Below are 27,875 nucleotides of genomic sequence, written 5' to 3'. Positions count from 1 at the left end.
CACACACACACACACACACACACACACACACACACACACACACACACACACACACACACACACACACACACACACACACACACACACACACACACACACACACATTGCCCCTGAAGAGAGCCTGGAATGTGTCTCTGAATGATTGTTCATGGCCTGGGGCATGGAGCTCCCCATCTCTGAGTGATTGTTCCTGGCCTGGGGCATGGAGCTCCCCATCTCTGAATGATTGTTCCTGGCCTGGGGCATGGAGCTCCCCATCTCTGAAGGATTGTTCCTGGCCTGGGGCATGGAGCTCCCCATCTCTGAAGGATTGTTCCTGGCTTGGGGCATGGAGCTCCCCATCTCTGAATGATTGTTCCTGGCCTGAGGCATGGAGCTCCGCATCTCCCACTCAGCTTCCCCCTCCTCCCCCTCAGCCCACGGTACTATGAGGCCTTCAGACTGTTGCATCCTGGGACCTGAGGTGAACCTGAAAGGACCCCCCCTAGACAACCCTGTCAACTGACCCCAAACCAAACCTGCAATCGTCCCTCTGCATACCAACCAACCTGGTCCATGTTGGTCTGTTGACCTGGATAGACCATGGGTCCCAAAGCTAAAGAATGCAAAGACTATTGTGGTTTACTGTAGGCTATTTGGTCTATCTCTACCAAAGCTTCCTGTCCTTCTAAGGTGTCCGGCATCTGCTGTGTGCTCAGTGCTCAGGGTGAGCGAAAATTTGTTCTGTAAATAAACGCTGCTTAGTTTTCTCTCCAGCCCATAAGGTTGTCTGTGGTTGGTTGAGATCAGGAGGGATCCCACACGTCCGGCTCTGGAGGGTCTGTTTACTCTGGCTTTCCAGCCAGTGTCCTCCTCCTCCTCCCGCAGTAAAGCTATATGGAGACAGGGAGTGTGTGTGTGTGTGTGTGTGTGTGTGTGTGTGTGTGTGTGTGTGTGTGTGTGTGGAGAGGGTCAGCCAGCTGGTTTCACTCTCAGATGGCTTTCAAAAGAGTCTTTGTGAAAAACACATTTGGAGTGGATATTATGCTGTTATGACAAGGTCTCATGGGTTGCCAATACCCCAGTGAGGTTCTAACCTATAAACAAGGACCTAATAGTGACCTACGTTATGCTGGGTTTGTTTTTGGAGCGTCAATATCAGCTTTTCCCCTAAATACACTGTGGCTGAATACAGAGTGGAACCCATTGAGCAGTGCCGACCCAGGTGGAAATGTTTAATCAAATAGAAGGCTGTTCTCCTCACCCATTTCCCCTAGCCGGTTTCCTACAGGGAGCCTCCTGTGGTCAGAGGGAGATGGTCTGACTACCCACTCTCCCATCCCCACCTCCCCCTGGTCTTGTCTATGTGGGAGTCTAAACCAAAGCCCTCAGGACTCCTCGACGCATCTACGTTCTCTTAAATCCCCTGGAAGACATCAGCTGAACGTTTACTAAAACACAACTATTAGGCAGCTTCACACCCACGATGGGAGGGTTTACACATAACCTTGTATGTTTACAGAAGAAATCTAATATAATGCGATAGGGTTGAAACCCACACACTCAGGGCACCTAGAGACAAGTACCCCTCATCTCATCATACAAGATTGTTTATTTAACCCAGACAGAACCCACCTTGACAGATTGATTCATAACTAGCTTCATACTTGACCCTCTTCTTGTCCTCCCTCTCCCTCTCCACCTCCTCCCATACCCTTCCTGACAGCACAGTGACAGAACTCAGACAACATGCCCTCCTCTCTAGGTTCAATTAGCACCCACTGTTCTAGGGCTAACCTCATCATTAAGAGTTCCCCCCAACATATCACAAACCACCCACCTGCCCCAATTGGATTTCAATGGGAAATTAGCTGTATTAGATAGTCTATGGTTAATGGAGGATTACGTGTGTGTGGGAGGAATGATGTTTTCAAATGTCAGCTGTAAAATGCCATGGTGATAGCAGGTCAATAGCAGTTGCTTATATTCATTTGGTTCTGTGTAAACTCAGTTCTATAAAGGTGCCTATCGATTAATGGACTAAATATGAGATCAGTACTCTTCTCACACACACACACACACACACACACACACACACACACACACACACACACACACACACACACACACACACACACACACACACACACACACACACACACACACACACACACACACACACACACACACACACACACACACACACACACACACACACACTAGTGATTAGCTTGGCTCTTTGACTAATTAAACCCAGGATTAGAGCTAATCAGGATGTGTGAAACAGCTCAGTCTCGTTAGGGATGATAGGCGAGGAATGCACATTATCCCTGTACCACACACTCAATCCTCCTGCACTCTCCCCCTCGCTTAGCCAGTCATTGGTGACACACCAGATACACAGTTCAAAGCTTTCAAGGGAAGACTGTATCCTAATGAATAGCTTTCCCATTTGTGCCATTCTCTTTTATTAAAGAGACCAAAACACACTTAATTTGCAGATCTATGATGAGCCAGTAGCTGTAATGCTGGGGCCTGGGATCCATTGATAAGCATGTGTAATGAGTCAAGCTGAAGGCTCCAATAGTTCCCATAATTATTTGTGATTGAATACACCCCTGCTGCATTATACTTGCCCTCATCCCACCCCACTATTCTTACCCTAAACCCCAGCAGCTTTGTGATCATGCCCCTCTCATCTGAATGAGGAAGAGAAAGCGAGGGTGGTCCAGACTGGGAGTCAATGCGGTGGTGTAACGATAAGCTGAGATCAGCCTGTCGATGTGCATCAGGGACAATTTCTATTAGATTTCGACAGAATTCTGCTGGATACGTGTTGATTTTCCACTTTAAAACCCATGCATTACCATGTTAAGGAGTCAGGACTCTGACTCTTTAAGGAGTCAGTCTCTGTCATAATGTCGTGCCCGTGGAATAAATGAATATGAAACACTATGGAGAAAATAGCTTGGTACACTGTCTTGGTATACTGTAATTGTGAACATTCTTCTGTTGTGTTTGGAGCTCTTGGCTCCTCCATTGTGGCGGTGGTTCAACCAGATGGATGGATAAACCATCCCAATCATAGCTCCAGTCCCGAGGGGCTGGCATCATTCCTGGTCTGGTCTGGCCTGGGCCCAGCATGGTGTGGTCGGTATGCTCTACCACAGCCTCTCTCCATCACATCAAATCAAGTCCCATCCTACCAGCTCCTGTCCTCCAGCCACTCGTCACCTAACATGGCTGATTTGAGTTACCCTGCAGTCTTAGAGGGAGTGAGTGAGAGTGCCTCATCAGCAGCAGCAGTATAGTATTGTGCCCTGAGGGCTAACCTTGTTATCACACAGAGTGGACATGCCTATCTTCAGCTTAATTAACCAGAGGTTGACCTTGTAATGGAGCCTCAGCCTGCCTGACCTATCTGGAGCCAGTCTCCTCTCCTAGCAGAGCAGCACTCAGTACGGACGGACGAACGGACGGACGGACATCGTGTCTGGAGGCTTCTAATTAAGAGCTGGAATGAAGGGGGATTTCATTAGTGAGGGAGGGAGATAGTTGCTGTACGACGTGGGAGTGATTGAGTCAGTATGTGTGTTTGTGTATAGAGTTTGTATGTGTACTGTGTGTCTGTGTGGGCGTTTGTGGGCCTATATGGTTTCTGTGTACAGTGTTTGTTATAGTGTGTGTGTCCATGTGCGTACGCGTGTGTGTTATAAAGCGTGGGTGTGCGCAGCATTTCAGGTGGAGCCCGAGATAGGGGCCAGGAACAGGCTTGTCTGTTTGGCTTGTTCAGCCATACACACTTGAATGCAGCAGATACAAAAGACATGAATACGTATCTCTCATCTAGTCAGTCTAATGCACACATCACAAATACTTCATCGCTGAGTGATCATAACAATATCCTCCTGTTCCTGTATGGTCTGCAGTAAGCTGATGATGACGGCTATTGTTCCTCCTCTGCAGTAGAAGTAGCAGTGCACTCAGTCTGTCTCTCTCAGGCTGGGTTACAGTACATCCAGAGCCCTTCTCGTCTCTCTCCCCGAATATAAAAGTCCAGAGATGAGTAACGACCACAGTGTGTGGCGATCCGCCAGCCCCTCCATTGCAGAGGCGCTCAAACTGCTACTTCAAGCTAAATTTGATGCCTTTGTGACTATCTGAAATTGAAACCTTACCTCATCGGAAGAAATTGCTCCAGGGTGATGGGGGTGGTGGGATTGGGGGTGGAGGGAGTGACTGGGGTGAAGGGGGTGGGGATCGGAGCTGTTGAGTGGTGCTGTCTCTGACATTCGTGGTCTCTGGTGGTTGTGTGTGGAAATAATGAACTCATGAGAGATCCAGGCCGAGGATCAGTGGCTGTGTGGATGAGCTCCTTGATAAAAGGGAACTTCAGATAGTCATTAATCTCACTGACATTTGCTCCCATAGAACACCGCTCCGCACCGGGCTCAGCTCAGCAGCAACACACCTTGGTTTCACCTCGAAACGTTCAAACCCGCAGTGTCTCTGACACACACACGCACAATAGTGTACCGCTGCTTCTGACAACATGATGTCTTGTACGATTGATAATAACGCATGGTTGATATTTTTTGATTCAAGGCCCCAACATAATAGTCGATTTGATGGGAGGTTATGCTGGGTTGCGTGGCTGCTGTATAATGAGTGTCCTGCAGTGCAAATGTCATAAGCCCTTAATCCTACCCCCTCTAGCCACATGGAGTCCACTCCATCCACACGGCCTCATCTTTCACTGAACCCACCCACTGCTGTTAGAGCATAGATTGCTGTCTCTCAGTTTCTCTGTCTCTCTACACTCACACATACATCACGCAAAGTGCCTATAGGAATCCCTTAATACCAGCATGCAGTGTGCGAGGGGAGAGAGAAAGGGAGATGCGATACAATAGGAAATGTCATCTAGTCGAGGGGGAAGAGATGTCCTGGGGGGGTGATTGACATTAGCAGAATTCCTGTAGATTCAGGTTGGGTAATTATAGAGCTCTAGGAAGGACTATTCTTCACCATAATGAACTGACTTCTCTATGGCAGGGCACTGCATCGCTGGACTGTGTGTTTTATTGCCACTCTTCCATCTGTAATTCTTTTTTATTGACAGTCTCAAAGGTCAAATTGTTTTGCAGATGTGTTGTGTTTGAGGGATGGTTCCATAGCATATACCACAGTAGGAGAAGACTGGATAAGAGGGATGAGGACCTCTCTAATGTGGACTGGGTCAGAGTGAGGATGAAGGCTCAGTTGTTTCCAGCCTTAATCACTCATAAAGACTGGTGTGGGTCCTGGGTGTGAGATGGGAGTTATAATGTGTGGTTCATAAGCTCACAACCTTAGCCCCCAGGGTAGATTTGTCTCAGCTCCCAGTCCCAGTGTGGATCTCCCAGTTTCCAGTCCATCTAATGACTAACTGTGGCCTTGGCCAGGCTAGGGGAACACTTATCTGTCCCCTAGCACCCCCCCCCCCTCTAACAGAAGTGAATGTCTTTTTAACGATGTCCCAGCCATGCGCTTTACTGTGGCTGTATTGATAGAAAATGCCTCCTCCAGCTGAATTTGCCCCTCATTAATTTCCCATCCTAATATTTATGTTGCCTTGTTAAGCACGCGTTAAATCCCAATGCCATTTTCCCAAAGATCCCTTCATTCCGCCAGGCTGCTCCCGGGATTGTTTTCCCCTCCCTCCCTCCCTCCCTCCCTCCCTCCCTCCCTCCCTCCCTCCCTCCCTCCCTCCCTCCCTCCCTCCCTCCCTCCCTCCCTCCCTCCCTCCCTCCCTCCCTCCCTCCCTCCCTCCCTCCCTCCCTCTGTGCCCCTCGTCTGGGATCAGCCTCCTCTGGAAACAGCAGCCTTCTCGGAATCTCAATCCTGCCTTGGATTTATGATGCCATTTAATTCCCATTCAGGCCAATAACATCAAGGGCTCCGACCATTCATTCTGCTGTTCCACAGGACCTTGGAAATAGCTTCCGTAGACCGGCCACGGTGAGAGAGTTGTTTCAAGTTGTAAAAGGGTGTTTGTGTGGTTGTGTGTGTTTGTGATGGGGATTATAGAAGTGGGGATATGCCATCCTGAGTGGGCTATGGTTCTATGCTACTGTGTAAATGACTTGGTGCACAGTGCTGCTCAGGCTGTCTCCTCACAGTGTGACAGAGAGTTGACATCTGGCTGCCACTGCCAAGGGCATCATTAAGATCTAAAATACATGCTGTTCATGCTGACACACACACCAGTGGCGGTCGGTGCCGTTTCAGATGAGGCTGGCCTTCATAAGCCTGGCCTTATTTCTATTACACCATATTGGATGACTGTCATTCATATTCCATTCACCCACCTCAATGTAACAGCAATAAGTTTACATGATACTCTAATTTTCCCTATACCCATCATGAGGTATTAATAAATGTAGGTGCACATAGGTTGAGAGAAGAGTTTGCGGTGGGAGACAGTGACACGTTCAATACCTTCTTGCACATTCTTGCCTGCATCTAGCTGATCATAGGGTGTAATCATTAGTCCAAATTCAGACAAATTCAGGTACGTTTATCCCCGTTTCGTTTGATTCTGTCTCGGAAACGTTTTTTCAACAGAATCGGCAGAATGAATACACCCCTGATCACAGTTCACTTTTATAGCAGCCACGTTGTATTTCTTCTCGCATCTATGCGCTCGCCTCCTCTCACCTTTTCCCTTTGTCGCTTGTGGACTGCTGTATGTGACGTTTCAAAGCCAAACCATATCATAACTGCTACACACAGCCTACATCGTTGTCCCTATATTAGCTAAAGTAATGTCATAATCAACATAGCTAATAGAACTAACGCGTTAGTAAATCTGCTGCAATCGTGCAGTAAGACTGTTAAGATGGCCCCGAAGAGGATGGCTGACATTATACATGCTCCTAACCAACTGTGCTATTTTGTTAGTTTTTTTGTGTTGTTAGATTTGTACTTATTTTGTACGTAATGTTGCTACTACAATCTCTTATGACCAAAAATGACTTCTGGACATCGGAACAGTGATTACTCACCTCGAACTGGAAGAAGCTTTTTCTTTTAACGAGATCAAAGAGAAGGATATACTGCTTTTCTGGGAACAGGCCCAAATCCCCGTCATTTGCGTGAAAAAGGACAGAGAAAAAGGGGGCGGAGGTTGGGCTGCCTTCTGTGAATTCGTAGGCGAGCGAATTGCCATCTGTTTTTATTGGCTAACCTGCAATCATTGGAAAAAAATTGATGACCTACGATTAAGATTATCCTATCAATGGGACAATAAAAACTGTAATTTCTTATGTTTAACAGAGTCGTGGCTGAATGACGACACAAATAATATAGAGCTTGCGGGTTTTTCAATGCACCGGCAGAACAGAGAAGCTATGTCTAGTAAGACAAGGGGTGGGGATGTGTGTCTATTTTTCAATAACAGCTGGTGCAAGATGTCTAATGTTAAAGAAGTCTCGAAGTATTGCTCACCTGAGGTAGAGTACCTTATGATAAGCTCTAGACCCCACTATCTACCAAGAGAGTTCTCTTTTATATTATTCGCAGCTGTCTATTTACCACCACAGACCAATGCTGGCACTAAGACAGCACTCAACTAATTCTATAAGGCCATTAGCAAACAAGAAAATGCTCATCCAGAAGCGGCGCTCCTAGTGGCTGTGGACTTTAATGCAGGCAAACTTAAATCAGTTTTACCAAATGTTTATCAAACAAGCAAAGCGTCAATACAAGATTAAGATTGAATCCAACTTAATCCAAGGATTAAGATTGAATTCAATCCACTGCGCTACCCAGGCCTCCTATCCTTGTCTCATCGCGCACTAGCGACTCCTGTGGTGGGCCGGGCACAGTGTATGCTGACCAGGTCACCAGGTGTATGGTATTTCCCCCGACACATTGGTGCGGCTGGCTTCTGGGTTGGATGGGCATTGTGTCAAGAAGCAGTGCGGCTTGGTTTGGTTGCATTTCAGAGGACGCATGGCTCTCGACCTTTGCCTCTCCCGAGTCCGTACGGGAGTTACAGCGATGAGACAAGACTGTAACTATTACCAATTGGATACCACGAAATTGGGGAGAAAAAAGGCGTTAAAAAAAAACTCTGACGCTGGTCGGATGTGGCAAGGCTTGAAAACTATTACGGACTACAAAGGGAAAACCAGACGCGAGCTGCCCAGTGACATGAGCTAAATGCCTTTTATGCTTGCTTCAAGGCAAGCACACATGCACGAGAGCACCAGTGTTCTGGATGACTGTGTGATAACACTCTCGGTAGTCGATGTGAGCAAGATCTTTAAACAGGTCATCATTCACAAAGCCGAGGGGCCAGACAGATTACCAGGACGTGTACTTAAAGCATGCACGGACCAACTGGGAAGTGTCTTCACTGACATTTTCAACCTCCCCCTGACCGAGTCTGTAATACCTACATGCTTCAAGCAGACCACCATAGTCTCTGTGCCCAAGGAAGTGAAGGTAACCTGCCTAAATGATTACCGCTCCGTGACACGTCAGTAGCCATGAAGTGCTTTGAAAGGCTGGTCATGTCTCACATCAACAGCATTCTCCTGGACACCCTAGACCCACTCCGATTCGCATACCGCCCCAACAGATCCCCAGATGACGCAATCTCAACCGCACTCCACACTGCCCTTTCTCACCTGGACAAAAGGAACACCTATGTGACAATGCTGTTCATTGGCTACAGTTCAGCGTTCAACACCATATTGCTCACGAAGCTGATCAATAGGCTAAGGACCTTGGGACTAAACACCTCCCTCTGCAACTGGATCCTGGACTTTCTGATGGGCCGCCCCCCAGGTGGTAAGGGTAGGCAACAAACACGTCTGCCACGATGATCCTCAACACTGTGGCCCCTCAGGGGTGTGTACTTAGTCCCATCCTGTACTCCCAGTTCACCCACAACTGAGTGGACAAACACGACTCCAACACCATTGTTAAGTTTGTTGACGACACAACCCCCCCCCCCCCCACACACACACACACACACATTTGTTTTGTACACTGCTGCTACTCACTGTTAATTATCTATGCATAGTCACTTCACCCCCAACGAAATATACAAATGACCTCAAATTACACCGCAGACTGACTCGGTACCGGTACCCCCTGTATGTAGCCTCATTATTGTTATTTAATTGTTACTTTTTATTATTTTTTACTTTAGTTTATTTGGTAAATATTTTCTTAAGTATTTTTGAACTGCACAGTTGGATAAGGACTTGTAAGTAAGCATTTCATGGTAAGGTCTACACTGTATTTGACACATGTAACAAATAACGTTTTTTCAGTAAGCAGTTTAGCACTTACACTGGCGGCCCCGGTGGCAATAAATTAGTAAAACCAAAAGCTTACCTTGACTTAGAAGAGTTGTGAAATATGGAAAGCTTTTGACGATTTGGCGGGCCTGTATGAGACTGCTCTCTCTATAAACTCTTATGTTATTGCACATACACACACATACATTTACACATTATCTCACTACTTTGCTTTTCGAACCAAACTTCATTTTTCTCCCTTACTTAGAATCCTGCACGTTGCGCCTCTGTGAAGTGCACGGGGAACAGAATAGCAGCAGCAGGGGGTTGACCAAGACCTGGGCGTTTGCTCTCTTTCCTGAGGGTGTTCTGCTCCCACTGTGTGTGTGTGTGTACACGCGCGCACATGCTCAGCTAGGGGCCATAACAGTGAAAAGTGCTTCACAATTCACAATAATCACAATTATTTTCATTTTCCAGCCATGTTTACGAGTGACTTATAAGGAGAGACTGTGTGTGGCACTACTGCTCCTGTCAATGGGAATTTATAGAGAGAGTGGTTGTACACACCTTTCCCACAAGACAATACACACATTCCTCTCCCGCATACCTGAGTGAATGACAGTGTTCAGCTGTTCATTTAATTGTAGTTTGTACAGCCTGAGAGTATTTCACTATAAAGACCCTGAGTGTGTGACTGTGTGTGTATGTCTGGAATACGTGTCTGGAAGGCATAGGAAACACAGACTGTGAAGTAGTGGGTGACTTGACATTGTCCTGGTTGACTTTGAAGTTACTGGTATGGAGAGGACAGAATCAATTTGTTATGGCCTTATTTGACCACATTTCCCATTGGGGTGATTTGATGTGCATCCCCTGGGTGAGGTCAGGCATATAGTGAGTACTTGGTCAGTGGAGAGGTGTAGTAACCAACAGATGGATGAATATTTCAACACGTGTGATTACCCAGAAACACTGCTCTGCTCCTGCACATCCTTTTGATGTTCTGCTGAATCCACATTTGCCAGAACTCATTATAAAATTGGCCAGGGAAGAGATAGAGAGAGGGGAAAGAGAGAAATATAGAGGGGGGGGGGGGGTTGAAGAGAGGATGGTCTTATTAACTTCTTCATTCTGGTTCCACTGAGAGAGAGTTCTTAGACAACTTTCCTCCAATTTCCTCCACTTAACGTCTGGAGCGGAGCAGCCTCTCTCTCTGATTTCCAGTGAACTTTCTCACACAACCTGATCCTGTCAATTCCCATCACATCCCCAATCCACGTCCAGGGCAGTATTCCATGCCAGCACTGAACTCTTCCCCTGCATACCATCCTGGTTTTCCCTGTTTGTTCCCATCCCAGATCCCAGCCAGTGACGTCTCGTAAACAACCCCTGAGGGATGAGGTCATTAAGTATAGGGTATGGGGTTCTCCCCAGCATTAGGCTTGACAAAATACTAAAACCTTCTCAGGAGACAGAGACACTGACCTAATTCAAGACCACAACCCATTAGCTCTGTTAAAGAATCTCAAGTAGAGTCAATTAAAAAAACACCAAACCGTAAACAAAACAAAACACCAAACCAAAACAAAACACCAAACCATAACAAAACACCAAACCAAAACAAAACACCAAACCATAACAAAACACCAAACCATAACAAAACACCAAACCATAACAAAACACCAAACCATAACAAAACACCAAACCATAACAAAACACCAAACCATAACAAAACACCAAAACAAAACAAAACACCAAACCATAACAAAACACCAAACCATAACAAAACACCAAACCATAACAAAACACCAAACCATAACAAAACACCAAACCATAACAAAACACCAAACCATAATTTTTTGGGTTGCGTGTTCTTGTTCTTCTAAATAACTGTCTGTGTTGTATTAGCCTTAGAGACGGTCGACCTCTCTCTCCAAACGAGTGATGTTGTTGAAAGACATAGACCAGTGACTAGGTACCAGCCAGCTCCAAATCTCTGTCAGACCAATTAGAGTGTGTCAGTAATCCTTGGCCTAGCCTGCGGATCACAACAAGGCAGCTAACAGACTTCTATGGACACATAAGAATATTTTAACAAGCAGAGTCCTTTAGCCCTCTGTTCTATAGCCCTTATACTCCTTCCTCCCTTCTCATACCTGCCTGCTCTCATTAGGCCTTGATAGTTTGCTACCAGCTTTCGTCATAGTGACATATGGTATTATGCACAGGAATTAGGGAGTTTGAGAGTAGATATTTATCTAGTTAAATTGTGTGTATTGTACACTGAGTGCACAAAACATTAGGAACACCTGCTCTTTCCATGACAGACTGACCTGGTGAATCCAGGTGGAAGCTATGATCCCTTATTGGTGTCACCTGTTATATACTCTTCAGTCAGTGTAGATGAAGGGGAGGAGACAGGTTAAATAAGTATTTTTAAGCCTTGAGACAATTAAGACATGGATTGTGTATGTGTGCCAGTCAGTGTGAGTGGGCAAGACAAAATATGTAACTGCCTTTTGAACGGGGTATGGTAGTAGGTCCCAGGCACACCGGTTTGAGTGTTTCAAGAACTGCAACGCTGCTGGCATTCTCACGCTCAACCGTTTTCCATGTATCAAGAATGGTCCACCAGCCAAAGGACATCCAGGCAACAAGACACAACTTTGGGAAGCATTGGAGTCGACATGGGCCTGCTTCTCTGTGGAACACCTTGGAGAGTCCATGCCCCGATGAACTGAGGCTTGTCTGAGGGCAAAAGGGGGTCAACTCAATATTAGGAAGGTGTTCCTAATGTTTTGTACACTCAGTGTAACTTTATATATGTGTTGCATGTGAGTACTGAGTGTTATGTTTGCTGTGTTTGTGTGTGTCCACTGTTATGATAGATAGTGAGAAGACCATTGAGGTTCATTGTGATCCATTTTAAAGAATCCATTTCCCTCCTATTCCTGTCCATGACATTTGGCCAAAGGGGTGAGAGGGGAGTATGCACAGATTATATTACTATTTGCCACAGTATCATCCCACCGGACACACATAGACAATCAATCCCATGTCACCCCAGGCGTGGATTTACTTTACCTGCCATCTCAGTCCTGATTGGCCAGGACTCTCCATGTGATGGGGTGATGTCATACCCGGCGTCACTGGTACCAGGGGGTGACATAGAGGCTAAAGCATTCCACACGTGTCAATGTCACCAACCGCAACTCAAGTACCTGGGTTAGGAGAACCAGCGAGCAGACAATAATGTGCATTGTTTAAGGAGTGCTTTTAGAGGGCCTGGTGTGTGTGTGAAGCTGGGCCAGAAACTGTAACCCAACGCTACACCTCCTCACACTGCAGCTAGTGGAACGGCTTTATCGCCAGATCAGTTTTCATGGCTCATTCCCTGTGTGTGTGTGTGTGTGTGTGTGTGTGTGTGTGTGTGTGTGTGTGAGTACTAATGTGGTTTTCTACCTGTGAAGGAGTTACTTTACATTGAGAGATGGCTGCCAGTGTAATCCCCAGTGCAGTGCTTGGATTTGCGGTTGATATCTCATCTCTTTAAGTGGTGTGTTTGCATCACCCCGCTCATGGCACCACACCATGTTTGGTAAACTGAGAAACAGGAACGTAAAGGACATACTCGGGATGTACTGATTCAGCCCCACCAACGGAATCGTGAAACCACACTTGATCGCAGCGGTGTAATATTCAACATATGCTCAGACAGTCACTGCCTGGTCCTTTTGCCGGTTGTATTAAGATGAGGATGCCTGTTTTGACATTCATTCATTCATTCATTTATTCAGTTAATTCATCCACTTATTCATTCATCCTTACACACATTACCTGGGTAGAAGGTGTGCTGGAATCAGATCTTCTTCCCAGTCAGTGGGAAAACAATTCTATGGTCTCCTGCTTGGTTTTATCTAATGGCATATGTGTGATTTCACATTCTATTTGTCTGCTCCTGGAAAGAGAACCCAGGGCAGTTCTGAAAAGACAGAGGAGATTCACCTCTGCCATCCTCCCTCTTTCACTCTCTCCTCGGATCCTCTCTCATATTCCCCTTGTTATCCCCTCATCCTTCACACCAAAGCTGATTCCCGTCACTACAGCAGAACAGCCTCAGGGATGATTGACAGACATAAGAAGTAAGTGTATGTCTGGCATAGCTGTTACAAATGACCTTTGGTGAGTGTGTGTGTGTGTGTGTGCTTGTTGATTGTGTGCTGTCTTGCTGCTGGGTCTTTGCAGATAAAGCCTGGTCTTGCTGAAGGCCACCTGTGGCAGGGCGATACACCAGCCAGCTCAGGGAGCTTCTCCAACCCTTAGGCACAAACCCAACACAATTAAAACAAGCAAAACAACAAGCGTGCAGAGAATAGGCAACAGGGGAGCCTGGCTGTCTTTCTCCTCGCAATTTATTATATCCTTCTGAATATGTCTGCACGGAGTGTTAATTGTAATTCAAATGAAATATTTATGATTTTGCCCTGTGGCTAGGTTGTTGGTTTGCTGTCTTTTCACCTTGGAGTTGTTTGTGTGTGGATGTGTTTGTGTTTGGGTTTGTGTGTATTCATTTGAAATGCTTGACGGCGCCCTGGAAAAACACCCCATAATTATGTTGTGCATTGTTTCAGGATTGCAAGACTCAATTAGATCCGTGTTCTCAGGAAGACAAGACAATCTTTCTAGGTTCTCTGACCTGGTACGTTTTAAATGTTATCCAGGGGCCAGAATACTGATCCTTACTGGGAAAGCAAAGAGTAGTGTTGTCACAATACCAGAATTTAGACTTATCGATACCAGGTTTAGTATCACGATATTCGATACCGTCACGATAATTGACACCAACATGATACCATGGCAAAAAATGTTTTGCATGTTAGCCAAAGTCACAGAATGGCATTTAATCCAGACAGATCTTTTGAGTTCAGTATCATTACATTGGAAATGTTTTTGACTTTTGTACCATTCTAACTACACATTTGAATGGTAAATATCTTGATAAACTGGGTAAATCAAGATGTAGCCTGGGTCTTTTCACAAAACAGGTGAATGCATATTCAATAGAAGTGTGTGAATGCATTGAATTATTGAACTTGTTTTGGCTGATTTCATGAGGCTACAGATGAAAAACTATCTGTTTACCTTCCATTTGGGACTACTTTTCTTGTACTGATCAACAACATTTGCATAGAATAAGAAATCTCTTATTTTATAAAAGTGTGCGCTGTCTCTTTAAGACCCATAAAGTCATTCACACACAAAGTCAGTTCGAGGCTTGAGCAAAGATGATCTTGACTTGGAGAGACGTAAGGCGGGGGAGACGAAGTGAATGAATAACATTTTTGGTGACACTCATCTTTTTAAGCAGTAAAATGTTGTGTTGTGGTACTAGGGTAGTGAATTGGCTTCAGCTGTTAGCTAACAAGGACAGTTAGCCTTCAAAGCTGGACGTTACTGGTATCTCCTTGTTCTAGTGTTCTAGCCTGTTCTGGATATTGTTTTGGGAACAGTAATTAGCCGTTTCAACATTTCTACATGCCGTGTTGCGTTATTCAAGAGTGTTAACTTCTGTGCAGCATAAGTGATGATGCAGCCCAGACTCCCAGTGAGTTCAGTGGTTCCTTATGTCATGCTAGATCTAGCAAGAAGTAAGCGGAGCAGGGCATGGTGCTCTCACACTATAAGGGGACATCAGCTACACTGAAAGACAGACTTGATCCTCTCTCAATCAGTAGACGACATGAGACACATTTGAGAGAAGTACCGAAAGTAACAAAAAGTATAGTACCAAGTATCAAGAAAGTGCCAGCATTTCGGTATACCATGCAACACTAGGAAAGAGTACTGTACCACTTGGCCCTCTGTCCCATCTTACTTCCCGAAGGCCCCACTGATGAAGTGTAGAGGTTATCGATATTCCCATAGATCAGCCTCTTGTTTCCCTCTACCTACAACCTAATGGGGGATATGGGGTGCAGTGTGTGTGTGTCCCTCTACCTTCAACCTAATGGGGGATATGGGGTGCAGTGTGTGTGTGTCCCTCTACCTTCAACCTAATGGGGGATATGGGGTGCAGTGTGTGTGTGTGTGTGTGTGTGTGTGTGTGTGTGTGTGTGTGTGTGTGTGTGTGTGTGTGTGTGTGTGTGTGTGTGTGTGTGTGTGTGTGTGTGTGTGTGTGTGCGTGTGCGTGCGTGCGTGATTCAGGGTGAGGCTGACTGGAAGTAGCAGTTGATCGATCTGCGTGCCTCTTTCAGTGAAATTCCCAGCAACACCCTTCCAATGAGGACTGTGTCTAGAATTCTGTTGAGCCAGTGGAATTACATACTGCACTGTAGTCATAGCATCTCTGTTGTATATCATCACTCTTTGTTGTACATTTTTACTATTTTCTACATTGTAGAATAATAAAGATATCAAAACTATGAAATAACACATATGGCATTATGTAGTAACCAAAAAAGTGTTAAACAAATCAAAATATATTTTATATTTGAGATTCTTCAAGGTAGCCACCCTTTGCCTTCATGACAGTTTTGTAGTATATGGGGCTTTGGTGACAAAACGGATTGCACTGTGATAGACTGCATCCAATTTGTTGAGTAGGGTATTGGAGGCTATTTTGTAAATGACATCGCCAAAGTCGAGGATTGGTAGGATGGTCAGTTTTACAAGGGTATGTTTGGCAGCATGAGTGAAGGATGCTTTGTTGCGAAATAGGAAGCCAATTCTAGATTTAACTTTGGATTGGAGATGTTTGATATGGGTCTGGAAGGAGAGTTTACAGTCTAACCAGACACCTAAGTATTTGTAGTTTTCCACGTATTCTAAGTCAGAGCCATCCAGAGTAGTGATGTTGGACAGGCGGGTAGGTGCAGGTAGCGATCGGTTGAAGAGCATGCATTTAGTTTTACTTGTATTTAAGAGCAATTGGAGGCCACGGAAGGAGAGTTGTATGGCATTGAAGCTTGCCTTGCTTGTTTAGAGGCCTTCATGGTTGAATTACTGCCAAGAAACCACTACTAAAGGACACTAATAATAATAAGAGACTTGCTTGGGCCAAGAAACACAAGTAATGGACATTAGACTGGTGGAAATCTGTCCTTTGGTCTGACGAGTCCAAATTTGCGATTTTTGATTCCAACCACCATGTCTTTCTGAGACGCAGAGTAGATGAACGGATGATCTCCGCATGTGTGGTTCCCACCGTGAAGCATGGAGGAGGTGTGATGGTGTGGGGGTTCTTTGCTGGTGACACTGTAAGTGATTTATTTAGTATTCAAGGCACAATTAACCAGCATGGTTACCACAACATTCTGCAGCGATAAGCCATCCAATCTGGTTTGCGCTTAGTGGGACTATCATTTGTTTTTCAACAGGACAATAACCCAACACACCTCCAGGCTATGTAAGGGCTATTTGACCAAGAAGGAAAGTGAAGGAAAAGCAACCAGCAAGTGCTCAGCATATGTGGGAACTCCTTCAAGACTGTTGGAAAAACATTCCAGGTGAAGCTGGTTGAGAGAATGCCAAGAGTGTTTAACACTTTTTTTGGTTACTACATGATTCCATGTGTTATTTCATAGTTTTGATGTCTTCACTATTATTCTACCATGTAGAAGATAATATAGATAAAGAAAAACCCTTGAATGAGAAGGTGTGTCCAAACGTTTGACTGGTACTATAGGTATGTATGTGGCGGAACTGTTGGTTGTGTGATTTAAGCAGTGTGCCTGCTCCTCTCTCCACAGTCTCCGTAGGGAAATGTGTTGCAGCTTCTCTGGTGTTGGTCTGTGAGTTAGGACTCTGTTTCTACACTACAGCATCATATCCCCATTAAAGCTTGATAAACGGTTTAACTCCCCAGTCAGGCACTGTAAGCAGGTCTGCATACTACAGTAGGTTCAGTTTGCTCCTAGCAGAACTCAACTAGGCTCAGTGAACATATGTGCCTCGCATACTCCCCTGGCCTTCGCTTGAGAAACTAGAAGAAAGCGACAACAGTACTGTTTTTGCCGTGGAGATCTTAGTAGGGCAATTTTACATCTAACTGAAATGTTTGGTGCGGTATTTCTCAACTGGAAAGAAATTGCATGAAAACGAGTCGTCTCTCGTTGAACGACAACAAAAACGTAATCAAAGAATCCCTACTGTTGACCAATCACCGACGAAGGGGCGTAGACATCGGCTACTGAACTACGGCTTACATCTTGCCAAAAATAATTAACTAAATGTTGTCGTAATATGCTGTATGCACGAACTGTTTCGGATGGGAAGCATGTGGGCGACTTAAAGGCATCTGCATACTAGATTTGGTTTGCTCCTAGCAGACCTCGGCTAGGCGAAGTGAACGTCTTTGCCTCGCACACTCCCTTAAAATATATTTCCTTGAAAAAGCGGCAATAGTACTGTTTGTCCATCTTGCGACGCCATAGCCAGTATACACTTCTTCAAAATAGTCTGAATTAATCTTAGATAACTCTGGAAATCTGTCATTCATTTTTGATGTTCTTGCTGAGGAGATCATAGTCGCACAATTTTACATTTAACTAAGAGGTTTGGTGCCATATTTCTCCTAACACAGTATATGCGCAAACTGGGACGCATGCGGACGCCTTAAGTCAGCATTGTGTGAACCACTCTTAGCCACATGAAAGAGCAGCCAAATCACAACCTCCTGCTCCCAACAGGCAGTAAAATAGGTGAAACAGGTGAAATACCACAAATGGCTGCAGTTACTGGACATTATTACCTCCCTGCTCCTCCCTCTCCCCCTCTCTCTCTCTTAGATCATCTGTTTTTTTTCTATCCTCTCAAATTCATTTTCCATTGCATAGCCCTTCACACTTTTCACAAAAGTACAGTATAGATACACACCACACAGAGAATCACACACTACACACACTTAGTTCAGCACTTAAACCCTTTAATGCCAAAGTGGATCTGGTGAAATAGTAAGCATACCTACAGTATAACCTGTACAAATCTCCATCATCAGTAAAAACATTGAAGCAAATTAGTTAAATCTGGAGAGATGAGGGATGGAAGGATAGAAGGACTGGGGGATGGAGGGAGGCCGGAACACAGACCTCAGTGAGGAGACTTTGTCTCATGGCCCCTGAGGGAGGGAGGCTGGAATACAGAGCTCAGTGAGGAGACTTTGTCTCATGGCCCCTGAGGGAGGGAGGCAGGAACACAGATCTCAGTGAGGAGACTTTGTCTTATGGCCCCTGAGGGAGGGAGGCAGTAACACAGACCTCAGTGAGGAGACTTTGTCTCATGGCCCCTGAGGGAGGGAGGCTGGAATACAGAGCTCAGTGAGGAGACTTTGTCTCTTGTCCCCTGAGGGAGGAAGACCAGGAACACAGAGCTCAGTGAGGGAGGGACTCAGGAGGCCAGGACTCTGTGGAATGAGTGACAGATAAACAGAGGAGAAAGAGAATGATTTTGTGTGTGTGTGTGTGTGTGATGATACTCAGAGTAGGGATCCAGGCTGAGAGTGTGTGTTGTGGTCTTGGTGGACTGGAGTCCCATGCTCCTTCTCCACTCATAATACATTTTTTGAAAGAGCAGAGAACAGAGCTTTACCCCTTCATTCTGCCCACTGCCCACTGCCTGTCCGGCTGCCCACTGCCTGTCCGGCTGCCCACTGCCTGTCCGGCTGCCCACTGCCTGTCCCGCTGCCCACAGCCTGTCCCGATGCCCACTGCCTGTCCGGCTGCTCACTGCCTGTCCCGCTGCCCACTGCCCACTGCCCACTGCCTGTCCGGCTGCCCACTGCCTTTCCGGCTGCCCACTGCCTGTCCGGCTGCCCACTGCCTGTCCCGCTGCCCACTGCCTGTCCCGCTGCCCACTGCCTGTCCCGCTGCCCACTGCCTGTCCCGCTGCTCACTGCCTGTCCCGCTGCCCACTGCCCACTGCCTGTCCGGCTGCCCACTGCCTGTCCGGCTGCCCACTGCCTGTCTGGCTGCCCACTGCCTGTCCCGCTGCCCACTGCCTGTGTTCTCTTCCTCTCTCTGTCCCGCTGCCCACTGCCTGTCCGGCTGCCCACTGCCTGTCTGGCTGCCCACTGCCTGTCCCGCTGCCCACTGCCTGCCTGCCCAGCTCCCAATCTGCCAGCCTCTGCAGCTTTGCACCACTTAACCAGCAGAATGCTAATGTGTTATTCCTTAAATAAATATCCCCTGATATATATATAAAATAAATAATTTAGTAGGGAGGGTTGAACCCCATGACAGACCATGGGAAAACTTCAAAGCCTTCTTTAATGAAACACACTGGACCAGCAGTGTTCTCTTCCTCTCTCTCTCAGAGATCCAGAGATATTCTGTTACAGTCAGCAGACCAAAGGGCATCGCTGCGTTACTGTGCCGACAGCAGGATCAAAGACTTTGATGCAGGCTTCTGACAAACAGTAGTTGATTAATAGCTAGACCCGGCCGCTTCGCAAGAGAGAATCGCCCATAATCGCTTTAGCTGTGTTCAATATGATCAAATTCCTTCAGCAGGGTTGTAGATGTTTCAAAGTAAACATCTCTCTCTCTCTCTCTCTCTCTCTCTCTCTCTCTCTCTCTCTCTCTCTCTCTCTCTCTCTCTCTCTCTCTCTCTCTCTCTCTCAATTTAAATTCAATTTCTCTCTTATCTACATAGAGAAAGAGCCTTGGAAACTATAATATAGTCCATATTGAAAACGGCATTAATAGCATTAGATTTTCCCTCTTATAGTCATATTATAGCTCAGAACATACTGATATCATACTCTCACAGCTGTAAACCAATTGTTGTTTTCCTAGTGGAGGTTTTAGGGAAGATGGTTTTACTAAGATATGCCAAAAAAAAAGGCCTCTGTTCGTCAACTCGGCTCACTGCTGTGTTTTGCCTCCTGGGACTCTGGGCCCTTAAACAATACAGAAACGTTGTGTCTGCCCCATGACAATGTGTGTTAATTACAATGTCCGACAGGATTACAGTTGGTACAATCACCGGCACAACAATGATAATGCACTGTGTCTAATTACTGTAAACCTACTGCTGCTGCTGAAGGGAACAACTGCTGAGACTGATATGTACTGTAGGTACTGCTAGATGTGGGCATTAGTGGCTCAGTGTGGCTTCCTAATCATTGGAGATATGTATAGCTAGTGTGTGTATTGTATGTGTGTAAGAGATTTGTGTGTGTGATTAATATAGTCTCCACGTAGTTTCTAATTCCCCAGACTCTAATAAGCTAGTTCTTCTGATACATGCTTAATCAGAGTGCTACAGTTTTGTGTGTGTTAAAAGGGGTAGGCCCAGGCCTATGGGCGATGGGTAGTGCTGTGGTCATATCCAAGTGGGAAGGTGGTATTTGCCACATACGACTGGGAAATATCCGCTTGAATGCTTCTCCAACTGGTAATTACTAGTGGGGAAACTCGTCTATCATCCATGAGCTCCGACTTCTCCCACATGCTGACCTCTGACGTCACTTACTATGGAAATTACCTTGATAGCAGCATTTACAAGACATTATTTATAAAAGCAATCTATTCGTATCTTTTTTTACCACTATCATTTGTTTACAAGCATTTGATAGCTGTAATTTTAGTTTATGGTCGACGCAGCTTTTGGCCATTATTTGGCAATCAGCCAATGGGTTAAAAGCACGTGAACTTCACAACTGGTCATGACCACCTTCCCACTTGGATATGAATGCAGCATTAGGCTCAGGGTGACAGAGTGATGTTTGGGACATGACATGAGCTGCTGATTGTCATTGTGCTTGTGGCCAGGGATTGCTCCAACATACATGCAATGTACATCTCATGTCATATTTCCTCTTTTCTCAGGCTCTCGTCTTCGTCAGGATGACTCCCCTCCCCGGATAGTGGAGCACCCCTCTGACCTCATTGTGTCCAAGGGGGAGCCAGCCACCCTCAACTGCAAGGCGGAGGGGCGTCCTGCCCCCACGGTGGAGTGGTACAAGGACGGGGAGCGTGTGGAGACAGACCGGGACAACCCCCGTTCGCACCGCATGCTGCTGCCCAGCGGCTCCCTCTTCTTCCTACGTATCGTCCACGGCCGACGCAGCAAGCCAGACGACGGCAGCTACGTGTGTGTGGCCCGTAACTACCTGGGCCAGGCCGTCAGCCACAACGCCTCGCTGGAGGTAGCCAGTAAGTAATGCTCTCTGTCTGTCTCGGTGGTGGTGGTGGGTCAAAGCCGTGTGGGTTGTTGTATCAACTACTAGCAACAAAGTAGGCATGCTGACGATAGCTATTTGCTTTATATCAAAGGATGTAGATGGAATATGTAGATGTAAGTGATGGCTATCACTGCTTTATAACACTGAAGTCAGTGTTGTTAATAATTACAGAAATCAGTCATTCATTAGATGTCTGGATACGACAATCTCTTAAAGGAGAAGTTACTCAAAATCCATACAACTCCAAAATGATTCCATACATTGAAACTAGATCAGTGTAGTTTGTCCCCCCTCATCCCTCCTCCATGTAGTGATGTACTGAAACAGCTGAAAAATAGGTCACGTGACTCGTGATGTTGCTGGATGCAGGCCCCACTCTGCCCGTTGCCAGTGAATTCATTATTCAGAAATCCACGATGTGTGGTCAAATTCATTGTTTTAGTGAAAGTGTGTGGCCAAAGAAGCTATTTTTGTTAAATGTACTATCGGTTTTGAGTCAGGAAATGTGTACTTTTCCACCTAAAAGATTTGGCATTATTTTATGTAGCCGACTGCCACAGCAGTGGAGATATGCGCTCTCGGGAATCCCTTCTTCGTAGAAACTGCACATTATGCCCTCATTCACAGATGCATGTTTTTTGGGGTGGTGAAGTAAAGACAGCATTACACATTAGATATAAAAAAAAAACAACAACCTAAAAATATGTCTAATGACGAAATACTTGCAAGTGAAGAAAAAGACTGCTGGAGGGGCGCCGATGGTGTCGTCAAACTGTATTTATTCAGACTAAGAATTGAGGCAAACTGAGCTTCAGGTGGCCTCCGCCCCTCTAGCCACTGAAGCCACAGCAAGATCTGGTAGCAGTAGCTGCCTAGGATCAACACAGACTGGTGGTGCAGTTGGGGCAATTGCGCTCCAATTCCACGAATGAGAAATGTTTGTGCTGCAGAGAATTCAAATAAGTGACTACAATTCTTACAGAAATCTAGGAACGTAATGATGATGAGAGCAGTTAGTCTGCTTTTGCGACCACTGAGATTGATCTGCCCACATCAGATCAATAAATGGTGACGCACCCCTGTTCCAGCTGGGCCAAATGGACAGTTATCTAACGAGTAAGTATCTAAACTTTTCTTTACTGAATGATCGCTTATCATCAACCTCTATGAGCGGGACCGTTAGTGAGTTTATTTTTTCACATTAGCCCCAAACACTATTTAATCATCACAATGTTTTTGGTGTATTCTCTTCTGCAATGTAAGGTGACACAATGTGGGACCGAATACCAGCTTGCTCTTGCTGCCAACTCTTTATCCGTTTTTTTGTAACTAACTTTACCTGCGATATGCCTAACTCTTATCATCTTTTTCACCAGCTCCTTCTCTCGCCCCCAAAAAATGTAATCTGTGAGATCAAGCTCCGTGTAAGGGCACGTCTCTTAATCATGAATTTACTGGCAATGGAACAGAGCGAGGCCTGCATCCAGCAATGACACAAGTCATGTGAGAGAGAGAGAGAGAGAGAGAGAGAGAGAACTCCACTAAACTAGTTTCAATGTATGGAATCACTTGGTAGTTTCTGTATTTTGGATAAACTTCTCCTTTAAAGGAGGATGTTCAAGGTCACCAACCACAGGACCAAACGAGCCCAGTCAAGAGCCTTGGACCAGAATAGACCGTGAAGTCATGTTCTCTGATGGTGATGACAGGTCTAGCTCTCACTCGCCCTCTCTCTCTTTCGCTCTCTCTATCTTAGCCTTTGAAGAACACTGTGTTATGTCTTTGGGGGCAACTAAGGTGACTACAGCCGTGCCAGACAGAGAGACAGCTTGAAATGCCAAGGTTTTTATGAGGCTGCATAGACTTTACCTGGAGACACTTCAATGACACTAATAACTCAACTGGCCCCTTACCGGACAGTTGGAACTATCTGCAGAGCATGGCAGTCTACCAGCCTGCCTAGACAGTTTATCTAGGCTGTTTATCCTTTTATCATTGTTGTTTGTTTTCTTCCCTCCTAACGCCGGGTCAAACAAGGTGAAACACTAGCTTGCACTGTTGTAAAGTCCTAATAGATATATTCTCTCTATAGTAAATGTGAAATACACGGATGAATACAAAACATTAAGAACACCTGCTCTGACCAGGAGAATCCAGGTGAGAGCTATGATCCCTTATTCATGTCACTTGTTAAATCCAATTCAGTCAGTGTAGATGAAGGGGAGGAGACAGGTTAAAGAAGGATATTTAAGCCTTCAATTGAGACATGGATTGTGTATGTGTGCCATTTAGAGGGTGAATGGGCCAGACACTAAATGTAAGTGCCTTTGAACGGGGTATGGTAGTAGGTGCCAGGCGCACCGGTTTGTGTCAAGAACTGTAATGCTGCTTGGTTTTTCATGCTCAACAGTTTCCCGTGTGTATCAAGAATGGTCCACCACCCAAAGGACATCCAGCCAATTTGACACAACTGTGGGAAGCATTGTAGTCAACATGGGCCAGCTTCTCTGTGGAACGCTTACGACACCTTGTAGAGTCCATATGCCCCCAACGAATTGAGGCTGTTCTGAGGGCAAAAATGTGGGGTGCAACTCAATATTAGGAAGGTGTTCCTAACGTTTTGTACACTCATTGTATGGTCTAATTAGCAGTTATTTTGGCTTTAAAATGATTTTCTATCTAGTTTAATCCTCTCTTCTGACTTCATAACTACCTGTACAACCCCAGGGAGAGAGAGCAGTGATCCTCTCTTCTGACTTCATAACTACCTGTACAACCCCAGGGAGAGAGAGCAGTGATCCTCTCTTCTGACTTCATAACTACCTGTACAACCCCAGGGAGAGAGAGCAGTGATCCTCTCTTCTGACTTCATAACTACCTGTACAACCCCAGGGAGAGAGAGCAGTGATCCTCTCTTCTGACTTCATAACTACCTGTACAACCCCAGGGAGAGAGAGAGCAGTGATCCTCCTGGGTGTATTTCATCTGCCCTTCGCTGTCACTGAAACAGCCTTATTACCAACTCCCTTTCCAACATTGAAATAACAGCTTCATTTTGGATACTGCGTTAAGTGCTAGGCTTTTTTCGCTTATTAGTCCATTTCTGTCTGTCTAACAGGTAGGGAGGGCAAAGTCAGGGTTTAGCGAAATGTAAATCCATAGAATAGTCCTTTGGAGTAAGGATTGTTGACATACAGTTGCGGCCAAATATATTGACACCCGTGCACTTTTCTTTAATAACTCCCTATCTCTTATCAAATAAGTTACACAAATAAATAAATACATATTGGTCTCCACATCTTATTGGATTTCATCATTGCAGAACCAATTGCATTTTTGTAAATGTACGTTTACAATTTGAATTGAGAAAATAGAGACGAAAGGCATGGACAACATTATTTGCACCCTGGAGCTAGTACTTGGTTGCGGAGTCTTTGGCCAAGAGAACTGCCAACACATGCTTCTTGTAGCCATCAACGAGCTTTCTGCACCTTTCTACTGTCAATTTGGCCTAGTCTTCAGCAGCAAACGCATCTAATGCTGATCTAAATTGAATTCTGATCTAATCCAATTCTTCAATGTTTGAGAGGTGCCCGACTGCTGTTTCCAGCTCTCGCCTTGTGATTCAGATCTAGACTCTTCGCTGGCCACTCCAGAACACTCCGATGTTTCTTCCTGAACTATTCCAGGGTTGTTTTGATGCGTGTTTGGGTGACCCACAACCTTCACCAGAGATGCAGTTTTTGGACACTGGGTTGAACATCGCATTCCAAAACACCTTGATAATAGAGATTCATTTTACATATTGGGATATTGTATCGTATCGTTTTTGACAATATCGCAACGTTTATTTGTGCGCTAGTTGGCTGTACCTGCACCAAAAGCCTGCATCAAAGCTTGTTTTCTGTCTTCTTTTTAAATAGGGAGACAATTTGTTTCACCACTTGTTCTTCCATTTCTCATGTCTCTCTTGTCCCTCTGCAGCAGACACAGTATGGTGAGCAATACATCTCAATAAATCACAGATAGAATTGTAGGAATCGTGAGAATCGCAATACATATCGTATTGGCACTTAAGTGTCATGATAATATCGTATTGTGAGGTCCCAGGCAATTTCCAGCCATACTTGATTATCTGCTGATGTCATGATGTCTTGAACACATTCAAGGCCCCCAGTAGCAGAGGCAGCAGAGCAACCCCACAGCAATATCGAACCTCCCCAATGTTTGATTGAAGGGAGGATGTTATTTTCTTTGAATGTTTCATTTGGTTGTTGGTAAACACAGGAAGACGCCACTGCTGAAGGAGACTCAAGAAACCCTGATTGAAGTTCTCGAAAAACCCACCTAAACAAGCCTTCATTCTGTGGAAAATGTTCTGTGGACTAATGAAACAAAATTAGAGCTCTTTGGCAACGTGTGCAAGGTATCATGTTTTGTTTTGGAGTCAAATATTCAACCCATTGTCCAAAAACCTATGGCAAGATCTGAAAACAGCAGTTGGTGGAGGGCACGCCTCAAACATTGAAGAAACAGAGAATTTTGGTGCTAAAAAGTGGGCCAAATTGCCAGTAGAAAGGTACAGAAAGCTTATTGACGGCTACAAGAGGCATTTGTCTGCAGTTATCTTGGCCAAAGGCTGTGAAATCAAATACTAGCTCCGGGGTGCCAATCATTTTCTAAAATAAAATTGTCAACTTAAGTTTACAAAAATGTAATTGGTTGTGCAATGCTGAAAATCCAATAACAAGGTGTGGTGACAAAACGTTTACTTGAATATTTAATAGCGTGACGTTTCAAAACTGCACATTTTAGAGCGGCCATTTCAGCTCATGAAAAATGGGACAAAAACTTATACAAATGTCAAATATATGTCAATGATCTTTCCTCCAAAGGACTATTCTATGGAGGGCTTCACATGTCAGAGCAGGCATAACCACTCCTCTAGCGAATAGCTGGGTTGATGTGGTGCTGTAACAATGTTTATACAGTATGTAATGTTACAATGCTTTGTGATCAGCGCAGGGTTTGGACTGTGCCTGGCCTGGACATAGCTGTTGTTTCCAGACAGTGTAGTTTAGGACTCGTTTATGCTTAGTTTGTTAATGCACCAACTTGTTTTGTGGAAACTCTGCCAGAGTAATTCTACGTATTCTCAGATCTCTTGTTGAGGCTTATTTTTCCTCTTATTCTTAACTGACCTGAGAACCAAGGTTATTCGGTGCATCTGAAAAAACACTATACAGTCCATGTTTTACAGCCACATAAAAAGACATACAATAAACTGTCAAATCCTACACTCAGGATGTCCGATAAAGTTCTCTGTTTTGGATGTTCTATTTCACAGAATATGTTTCTCTCACATGCAACATGAAATTCTCTCACACACGGATGCTTATACACACGCACGCCTACTGACACACACAACCACACTCCTACTCGCGTACATTCACACAATGGCTATTGTCCCAGCCCTCCTGTTGAGTAAAAGGAATGTGTTTTTATCTCAGCAAATTTTGCACAACCAGAGTTTAATAGTAACGTCAGTGAATCCAGTTACACATTTATGCACATATTGGATCTCTGTACGATGGGAGCGGTCAGGTGACCTGCTGTAGTTGCATGTGATCTTCCCATATAGACTGACACTGACCTTACTTCAATAGCTCTCTGTTACTCCTGTCTCCAAGGCCTCTGCTCTCCCTCTGTCCCCTTGCCCCCTGTCCCCACCCCCCAGCACCTAGGCCCCTGTCACGCCACCCTCCCCACTCATCTTCTCCTCCCTAGTTTTGCCACCACCTTTAACCTGATGCCTTAAAGGGAATGCTTTTTGCATCATTATGATGATGTGGCCGGTGACACTTTGCTTCTTGAATGTCCAATATCTTGAAATCTTTTTATTTTTTTTGTCGATTATGGAAGAAAAAAAAGTATATTTTTGGAGTGGGTTTTCTGTTTAAGTAGAGCCGCACCCGGCTCTCTGTGTCACTCTTTTCAAACCCCTTTCCAGTGAAGATCATTTGTTTACTTGCCAGACTATTTGCCTTTTGATGAACTTTTTTTTACAGCATCATTCATTACTTCAGTCAGTCCCCTGATGCATTCAGATCACTTCTTGCTGTGGGGTCCCCTCTCAGTCAAGGGAAAAGGCCAGAGATCCCAGGAGAACATGCTCCCGCTAGGCTCCCACAGCGTGTCTCAGCATGTGTCCTGGGCCTCTCAGGGCTGAGCACGTCCTCCCTGTCCCAGAGCCGTATCCATAACAAGTCTTACTGAGGGGTCACGGGTAGGTTGGGACTGTCAGAGGGCCCAGGGGTACGGTTTTTGAGATGTGACAAATGCATAATATGCCATGACTTGTGGAAATGTGGTTTCAATTCTACACAAACATGTCTGCTTCACATCCCTATGGTAAAAAC

The 27,875-nt window shown here is 45.3% G+C and overlaps 1 protein-coding gene across 2 annotated transcripts in view; it reads left to right on the top strand.

Annotated features, from left to right (window-relative positions):
• Positions 1-27,875, top strand: part of LOC109873113 (roundabout homolog 1) — a 148,427-nt gene that overhangs the window by 9,928 nt on the left and 110,624 nt on the right. For both annotated transcript variants that reach the window (XM_020464659.2, XM_020464660.2), the window contains exon 2: positions 21,101-21,427. In XM_020464659.2, the coding sequence (XP_020320248.1) occupies positions 21,101-21,427 (327 nt within the window). The remainder of the gene's footprint in view (positions 1-21,100; positions 21,428-27,875) is intronic.

This window comes from Oncorhynchus kisutch, linkage group LG28 (assembly GCF_002021735.2).
Source record: "Oncorhynchus kisutch isolate 150728-3 linkage group LG28, Okis_V2, whole genome shotgun sequence".
NCBI classification, from domain to species: Eukaryota; Metazoa; Chordata; class Actinopteri; order Salmoniformes; family Salmonidae; genus Oncorhynchus; species Oncorhynchus kisutch.
Note: the sequence above shows the minus strand (reverse complement) of the source record. Positions and strands in the feature narration are given on the sequence as shown.